Raw genomic sequence first — 9,740 nt, forward strand, 5'->3', positions numbered from 1 at the left:
CTTACATTTTCAAGAACTCATCGTGACAGTTGTATGTACTAATGCTGTAGGTTATAAACATCCCCGCATTATGGAACAGCGATCATGGAAGTGGACAGATGCCCATTTCTGCAGTTTGCCATCCCAGACCTCAATATATGGGTGTACAAAAATTATGAACAATATTAATGGTACAAACAAGCTACTTGTTGCCTCTTTAGTTGGAAAGTTTTTCACTATTGATTACCAGAGAATATTTGACAAACTGACACCATCGACGAAAGAAGTGCAGTTTACATACATACCAGGTAGTCAGAATAATTTGACGTTTAGATTGTTTTTATATTTGTGACGGGGCAATCTAACGTCAAAACTTCAAAGGACCAAAATAATGGAGAATAAATCACAGTACACAGTCGTGTAAAGTTACTGGTTTTATCACTTGCGCACATATTGATATTTTACGTTGTCTACCTAGAGGTCTCAACCAGAAACAATCAAAACTGTGGTGGAAACTGTGGTCAATTGAAATTACGATTTATCAGTAGTCACGATTTTTCTTTAGCCCTAACTGCTTACCTGTTGTTTTAAATCATAAATAGTAAATAAAAAACATAAGAACACAACATATTTATCAAGAATTTCTGTTGTAAAAAATTTAAACCTCTAACGTTTCAATCATCTTCATGTAATGGCTTTCGGAGGCATGGTTGGGGTATGGGGGGTCACCCCAGAAAATTTTGTGTTACTACAACTCTTTTTGGTGCATTCTGGTGCATTTCAGAGTGAAAAACATAGTGGTATTTTCAGTGATTAATAAGCATCATTTACATGTACAACAAGAAAAGATATTAGGTGATAAAAATCCTATGGAGTTATTTGCTGAATGACAATTAAAAGTTCATCAATTTTAAGTTGCTAAAAATGTTCATTTACTATTTATTGTACATAAAACAACACAATTTTAGCACTGCACACAGATCTATTTGTATTTTAAAGTTTATGTCTTCTATAATTTCTGCAGAGTTTATTTGCTGAAAACTTATCTATTTTAAGTTTTTGAAAATGTCAACTGTTTGTTGTACATACATGTAAAACAACACAATCTGAGACTGTCATCCAGGGAAACGCTGGTTTCCATTTTGGACCAATGGCCATTTGGCGTGGCTGGGAGGGATTCTGAAATTGTGACCGGGACCTCCGTGGCCGAGTGGTTAAGGTCGGTGGCTTCAAATCACTTGCCCCTCATCGATGTGGGTTCGAGCCTCACTCGGGGCGTTGAATTCTTCATGTGAGGTAGCCATCCAGCTGGCTTACGGAAGATCGGTGGTTCTACCAAAGTGTCCGTTCGTGTTGAAATAATGCACGAAGGATATTTCAAACTTTTCTCTACAAGTTCTATTTTGAAAGTGACGACAGAAATTTGCATTGTCTTTTCGATATTCCGCCCGAGAAAACACATTTCATACATGTGAAAAACATTAATATTACGGCGATAATTGTTCAAAAGCATTTTACCGTGTTGCACAATTTTTGACTTAATTCCTTACATTGTCTTTCCTTGATTGCGAAAAACATTCTGACGATAATTGTTGAATCATCTGTCATTATATCTAATGACATGTATAATCTTAAAACTTGCGAAAACAGTCACTTTCATGTACACATCACAAGATGCCCCCTGTCAAAGGATTTAAAGGCGGAGCTACGATGAAATTTACGTCACACGTTCCACATATAGGAAGCTGTCATTGGTTTATCGGTTATCATAACTCGCATCGCTTTACCTAAACTATCGGGTAGCACGTGGAAGCTTTTCGAATACACTATCGGATTAATCGGGGTGTTTATTGGGATGATTTTATGACATGTCGCTTCGGCAATTAAGGGATGACGGGGGAAATAAGGGATGTCGAATATACAACTCAAAGTCTGAAGGCATGTCGCACGCGACAGGTGATAATAGCCTGGCGAGAACCCTGATATGAATTTAGTTGAATTATAAATATAGACATTTTCAACTAAATTCATGAAAAACGTACCATAAAAAGTACCTTGATCAGGTCTCAACCACAATGGTGGGACAAAATGTTGCAGACAGCAGTACCTATTTAAAACTTGTGTGTATAACTTGTCTTCAGATCATATTGAATAATGGTTAAAGTATATTTTAAAGTAAAAGTTGAGTCTGTGGCATTATTAATTATATGCAAGATGGAATTTTGCAGACAAGCTACTTGACATAAGATAAACTTGTGGCTGCAGATTCCAGTGTTGTTTATAACTATTTTGTTAGCTATCTCAGAGTGCCTGAAAGAGATGTGACAAAGATAATGGAGTCCAGTTCTGACTGAGCTGCTGTGATGGTTGGCAAACAATTACTATTATTATACCAGATTTATATAGCGCCCTTTTCATGATCAATTTCACGTTCAAAGGCGCTTTACATAGTTCAAATGCAACCACACAGGGCGCATAATTCATCCTCTACTAGTACAGACACAGAGCGATCTGACCAGAGGGACAGAGTGAGACAAAGCCCCCACGACAGAGAGATCAGAAATCAGATACAGGCGAATAGACAGCCTGGTTCTTTAACGTGACCAGTGTATAGCACTGATACACGCAAGGATTGCCTGGGTTCCTGCCCAGTACACCTCTAGTTGGGTGGGAAACACTGAAAAGCGTTTCTGAAAATTCCCGAATAGCTGCCGGGGATCGAACCCCCGACCTGAGGATTGGAAGGCCAGTGTGCAAACCACTGAGCTATCCGTCCACCCAATGGTGTTGCATTTAAATTGAAATCTGATAGTCCATATAATTATGTTAGATATGCACTGCATAGCGCACAGATAAGCACTCTCTAGCCTTGATGCTGCAAAGTCCATGAAAAAGCGTGATACTTTAAAAGTATATTGCATACACTGCATACTTATTTCATTTGATCAAGTAAAAGGCTTGAGCACTTGCGACGTGGCAGGATGTTTTAGAAGCTGCAAAGGTCTAGGTGTTGCGAGTTCACGTGAGATGGCTTAGTTTTGCAAACTGTGTAACAAACGTTCGCAGAACAATAGTACCATCACTCTTAAAATCTAAGGAAAGTGACTGTGATGATGACATCATGGCATCATCATTATTTAGTGCAATGACTATGTCAGCATATAAATTTCTGTTTTTGATGCACTTTTTTCAGTGACAACATCATGACAGGTATTGCTACCGTTTCAAGACAATCTTAAAAGCGTGATAAAAGTTGCGGAGGCTTGAAGCAATCAATGTCCCCTAAAGCAGCAGTATTTGGTAAAAAAGTCCAAATTACGGTATGCATTTACCTGAATTCCTAGATACTTCTAGAAAAATAAAAACAGTTGACATGAATCACTGTAACAAAATTTTTCTATGTTGTTTCAGGGGAATCTGAGATTGTATCTGTAGATGCTACAAATAAATGTCGCCATGGCAATGGTTTAACTATAGGAATCACTTTCTGGAAGGTAAATGGAAACACTAAAATTCTACTTTCAGCACTATGATTAAATCCAGAATTTCTTCTTTTAACACAAAGAACTTAAACTTGGTGGGCATTTGAGCTGATGATGATGACTGTAAGTGGACCAAAATTAAACTTGTTAATGCAGAGTGTGATTATTCAAGGATTAAATGATATTTTTCGCAAGCTTACATGTAGATAGGTACAAAACAGAGAGAGGCATCTGTGTTAACATTTAGGCTTCGAATCAATTGCCTCTAACCACTGTAGGTTCAAACCATACTAACAAGTTCTCCCATGTTACAAAACCATCATTCTGGACTGCAGGAGGTTAGGCGATAGCCCATGCCAGAAATAATACTCTTGACTTAGAGGTGCACCTTGGAAATCTCTAATATTTAAGATATAACAGTTTCAAGTGTTAGTGGTTTTGCAGTTTTGTGTTTCAACAGATCTCAAATGTTGTATGCAAAAGTTTAAAAAGATATGTTTTCAGCTTGAAGAGAATGAGAGTAAGCAGTTTCTACATACATATTACGCTGCACAGTCAGGAGAAGAATTCAACCTAGAAAGTGTAGCTCGTAAGTTGTTTTGTTCGATTGGATTATTATATGCCATAATTATTGGAAGCTAAGTCTTAACACTGCAAAGCTAACGCACCATGTTCAACCAGTAATGATGATTTACAGAAGTGACGACAGTTGTGATGATTTATTGTCATTTTTAACGGTGGAATCTGTACGTAATTTGCAGAAGATTATAACATACTCTTTACAATATCTTAGCGGGGCCTCTGTGGCTGAGTGGTTAAGGTCGCTGGCTTCAAATCACTTGCCCCCTCACTGTTTTGGGTTCGAGCCTCACTCAGGGTGCTGAATTCTTCATGCCAGGAAGCCATCCAGCTGGCTTACGGAAGGTCGGTGGTTCTACCCAGGTGTCCGCTTGTGATGAAATAATGCACGGAGGGGCATCTGGGGTCTTCCTCCACCATCAAAGCATGACCTATATTTGTGTCGGTGTGATGTTAAACCCAACAAAACAATATCTTAGCATATTTATAGCTCAGGAACAAAATCTATATGAGCACATGGCAGTGACGGGATAACACTAATGTATGGAAAAGGACGCTGGACTGGGGTATTTGCCATTTCATTTACTTGAAAATTTGTCAGTAAACTGGTGATGCCAGTTGAACATTGTGTAACTGATTGAATAATTGATTGACATTTTAAGATTGATGAAAGTTAGTCAAAACTTTTTATTCAAACTTGTATCTAAGTTCATGACATGGTCCTTTACATTATTGATGACCGATCCATTGTAAAGTTGGACAGAACTTGTAACTTCTACAAGGCTTACTGAATTTCACACAAACCGAGTTAAAGAATCAGTAAATTAATAGTAAAAAAACTGTTTAACAACTGGAGACTGGAAAGAAACCCACAGTGACATTGATACTGCTTAGTAATTGTGAATGCTTTTATGATTACATGCCTGATGTTGCATATTTTGATTATTTTACTAAAGACAGTCCCTAGATAGTTTAAAACTTCTGCCTACCATTACCCTCAATTCCTTGGGGGACTCTTAGATTTAAAAGTGTTATAGGTCTGTCTGTCAATCTGAACATATGTGTGTTTTGTGTATCTAAAAACATCATAGGATTTTTTCTGCATAAAAACTTGTGGTTTTTGGGTTTTGTCAGGGATTTCACTCAGTAAGACCAGAGTGATGGCCCTTGACTTAGACAAAAGTATGCATAAAGGGCCTAAAAGTTTGTGTAGCACATAATTCAAAAAGTGTTTGAACTACAAAATAAACTTAATAGGAATGTAGTTGAGCATGTGAAGTTGCCAAAACAAGGAAAAAGAACTTCTTTATACTATTTTAGTTCCTTTATCTTTATCTTATGTTTCTTGATGTTTTGTAGTGTTAACTTACCCCCCCCCCCCCCCAACCCTACCTCCACCACCACCCCTACACTACTGGCATTTGCACCTAAAGGTTGTATGAAAGTTCAATTAGATTTGCATTGTCAACAAGTAACATATGCAGTACAGCAACAGCAAGTGGGGACAGGCATCTAGTTGTAAATTTTGGTAACTTATTATTGTCATCTTTGTTTCAGAGGGCTGTCAGAGTTTGGAGTTAAATTTCATGCCATACCATTTAACACATACAGAGTAAGTTTGAAATACAACGAGATTTTTTGCAGAAAATATAAGAAAAAAGCAATATTTTGGATGATGTTATATTTACTTAAGGAGTGACATTACTTCTTGAAATATGTGAATACACCTTTACAAAGTGAAAAATAACATTACTTCTTGAAATATGTGAATACATACACCTTTACAAAGTGAAAAATAACATTACTTCTTAACCTTTCAGAATGAAGAGAAACTTTACTTCTTGAATGCTATCTGCTGTGTTGCTGTAAGTTATAGGAAAGAATGTTATTGATCACATTGAAGTCTTGATTTTAGGTTGATTGAAGGCAATAACACAGAGACGGTGTTTTTATTGAGTGGAAGTGACAGCAAAGTACACCTGTATAGAGAGGTATGTTAACTAAAATGTGATCTAGTTATGCCATTTGCTGATTATTGAAAACAAACAGCAGTACACGATGGATGCTGATTTCATTGTACCTTCCTGTTGTTAGCTGTACTATTCAAAGAACAGTCTGAGCTATTCTACTCACCCAGGCGTTGGCGTCAGGGTCCTTGGTAACCTTGGTTAAAGTTCTGCATGCAAGTACGTATAGCTATCATTTAAAGGCAGATGGCTTTGAAACTTATTTTTTCTTTTTCTAGGTCAATTATTAATTTCACTGGGTCAAGTCCCATAACTCTTGACATGTATTTTGGCCAAATTATGCCCTCATTTGGACTTAGAAAATCCAGGTTAAAGTTTTGCATGCAAGTTACTGTCCCCAAAACTAATGCAGATATTGAATTGAAACTTCACATCTGTTTAGGGGTTATAAAACTAGGAGATAGCGTCAAGTTCCATAACTCTGACATGCATTTTGGCCAAACTATACCCCCATTTGGACTTAGAAAATCCTGGTTAAAGTTTTGCATGCAAGTACGCACAGCTATTACTTAAAGGCATACAGCTTTGAAATTTTTTTTCTAGGTCATTAACCAACCTCACAATATTAAGTCCAATATCTCTGACTTATTTTGGTCAAATTATGCACCGTTTGGACTGGTTAAAGTTTATCATGCAACTTACTATTTTAAAAATTAATGCAAATATTGACTTGAAACTTCACTTTTTTTTTTCGGGTTTATAAAACTAGGTGATAGCATCAAGTCCCATAACTCTGACATTTAATTTGGCCAAATTTTACTCCCTTTTGGACTTAGAAAGTCCTGGTTAAAGTTTTGCATGCTAGTTACTATCTCAAAAACTAATGCAAATATTGAATTGAATCCTCACACGTTTCTTCGGGTTTATAAAACTAGGTCATAGCATTATGTCCACTTTTGAAATTGAACACGTCTGGTTGAAGTTTTGCATGCAAGTTACGCTCTCCAAAAGTAATGCAGATACTGGATTGAAACTCTATAGATATTTTATCATTTAGGATAATAGTCCTGCTTCTGGGGCAACAGTTGGAATAGTCAAGCATTGGCTGTCTTATTGGCAGCTCTTGTTTTATTGATCTATTCAGTTGAGAGAGTCTGTTCAAATCTTTAGTTTTTAGCTCATATGACTTTTTAGCTCTCCTGAGCACACAGCTTTTCAACATTTTTTCTTGGGTGACTCTCTACCAAATAATTTCATATTGGTCAAAAGTCAAGGTTACAGGGGTCCAAACCTTGAAAACAGTTCCTGCCCAATAACTTTAGACTCCCTTGACACAGCACCTTCAAACTTAGTAGCACGATTTGGCTTATGAAGAAGTTGACCTCTATTGTTTTTTGGATCAGCAGGTCAAAGGTCAAGGTCAAAGGGATCTGGACCTTGATAATGGTTTCTGCCCCTGATAACAGGAGAACCACTAGATGCATTGCCTTCAAATTTGGTAGGAAAATTGGGCTTATGAAGTAGATCAGCCGTATAATTTTGGGGTCAGTAGGTCAAAGGTCACAGGGACCTGAACCTTGACAACAGTTTCTGCCCAATAACATGAGAACCACTTGACCAAAAACCTTAGAATTTGGTTGCATGATTTATCTTACAAAGTAGATGACCTATTGTTTGGGATGAGTAGGTCAAAGGTCAACGTCTAAGAGGCCTGAATGTTGAAAATGGCTTCAGCCTGGTAAGTTGGGAAATGGTTGAACCAGCACCTTCAAACTTTGTATCATGATTGGGCTTAAGAAGTAGAAAAGAACTTTTATTGAATTGCAACTATAGATTTTATTATCATCTGTTAGCGAGTAAGGAGGCCAAGAACCATAACTCTTCTATAGATTGAGTTAAGTAAAGAAGTTATAGGTTCCATTCAGCCCTTCAGGTTTGTAAAAATGATAACTACAGTTTGAATTTTTCTTGTATTTTTTTTCCAGGTAAGCTACCAGCATAGTTTTAAAGAAGAAGACTGTGAAGAATTTTTTCCAGAATTCAAAAATTTCACTTCTGTGTAAGTACAACCATTATTTATTTTGTTATTGAAGATTATGTTTTGTCAGTCTAGAATGGAAGTCTCCATGGCTGAGTTGTTAAGCTGTCTTTAAATCAGCTGCCCCTTACTCAGGTTTATAGGTGGGCGGTGGTCTAGTGGTAACAGGTTTGACTGTCAATTCAGAAGTCCGGGGTTTGAATCCCGGTCCAGACACTGGAAATTTCCAGATGCTCCATAGTGTCACTCACCTAACTAAGAGGTCTGTATTGGTTCTTCCCAGGAAAGATGCTTCGCGTGTATCGGTGCTATACACTGGGTACATTTAAGAACCAGACTGTCTATTCACAGAGCTAGGAAGGCCTTATCTAAAAAGGATTAATCTACCTCTTCTGAGGGCTTTATCTAGCTCTGTGTCTGTACTAGTAGAGGATGAATTTCGTGCCCTGTCCGGCTGCATTTGCTATATGTAAGCACCTTTGAATGTGCGCTATATAAGGGCGCTATATAAATCTAGTAAAATAATAACTGATGTGGGTTTGATCGAAACCTTGCTTGCTATGTAGAATTCATCATTTGAGGAAACCATCTAACTAGATTATGGAAGGTCAGTGGTTCTAGCCAGGTGCCTGCATATGTCTGACATAATACCTGCAGGGGCACCTGGGGTCTTTACCAGCTAAGCTCAAGCTTGAAAAGTTGCTTTATGACCTAAATTATTTTGAGTTCTAATTATGTAGAAATTGTCATGAGAGCACAGTCCAAGTGATATTATGGTATGCAATTGAATGACAATGATTTTATTCTATGATAAAGTCACTCTTAAGTTTGGGATATATAATATCAATTCTAACATGACATCCACTAAAATAGATACCTATCTTGTGTAATATTCATTTTTGGCACACTGCTATGTAACAAAAATTTTACTCCATGACATAGACACAGTGATTTTATTTCTTGATAAATTCACACTTTCAGCCCACTTGAAAGGAAAATGATTCAGGCTATTTCAAACAATTAAGAAATAATTTGCTCAATTCTGAATATAAAAACCTCAAAATTTTAGTTTTTTTCTAACAAATGAATCAGTGTCTAAACAATAATTTAAAATTACCCCGACTTTTCTTTAATGTAATTTAAAAAAACTACATTAAATATTTTGAAAAATCTAGATCACATTCCAACATAACAAGGTTTTTTTAATAAAAAACTTTCTTTATTCATGAAACCAAAAAGGTTAGAGTTAAACTCTTGAACAACAAATGGGGTTTGGCATGATTTTAAAAAAAAATTTCACATGATTAATTTAATTTTAACCCCTTGCTAAATTCTCCATCGTCTTACCGAATACAGAATTGTTCATTAACTTAAAAAAGTCCTTTGCAAATGAATTTTTTGCTTTAGTCTTTTTTGATATTAAAATCAATATATTTTTTTAAAACCGGATTTTCTCAAAAGTTAAATTTTATGTATTTTTGTTTTTTTAAAACCCTAATTGTTAATAGTTAAAATTTTTTAAAATAAACACATAATTTTTTTTTTCATTAAAGTTGGAACCAATTCTTTACTTTCTTTTTCCTTTTTCAAATTCTGTTTTAATATTTTTACTATAATAAAAAACCCATTGATCGGTTTTTTTAATTTTTTTTCGGAGCAAAGTAATAAATTGGGGTTTTTGAAATTTTTTTGATT

General features: G+C 36.1%; 1 protein-coding gene across 1 annotated transcript; it reads left to right on the top strand.

Annotated features, from left to right (window-relative positions):
• Nucleotides 1-70: 70 nt before the first annotated feature.
• Nucleotides 71-8,070, top strand: LOC128547350 (KICSTOR complex protein kaptin-like). Its single transcript, XM_053519869.1, has 6 exons — nt 71-287; nt 3,391-3,473; nt 3,966-4,050; nt 5,598-5,652; nt 5,956-6,031; nt 7,993-8,070. The coding sequence occupies exons 1-6, from the start codon at nt 71-73 to the stop codon at nt 8,068-8,070; spliced, it is 594 nt and encodes a 197-aa protein (XP_053375844.1).
• Nucleotides 8,071-9,740: the final 1,670 nt, after the last annotated feature.

Source organism: Mercenaria mercenaria, chromosome 1 (genome assembly GCF_021730395.1).
Source record: "Mercenaria mercenaria strain notata chromosome 1, MADL_Memer_1, whole genome shotgun sequence".
In the NCBI taxonomy this organism is placed as follows: domain Eukaryota; kingdom Metazoa; phylum Mollusca; class Bivalvia; order Venerida; family Veneridae; genus Mercenaria; species Mercenaria mercenaria.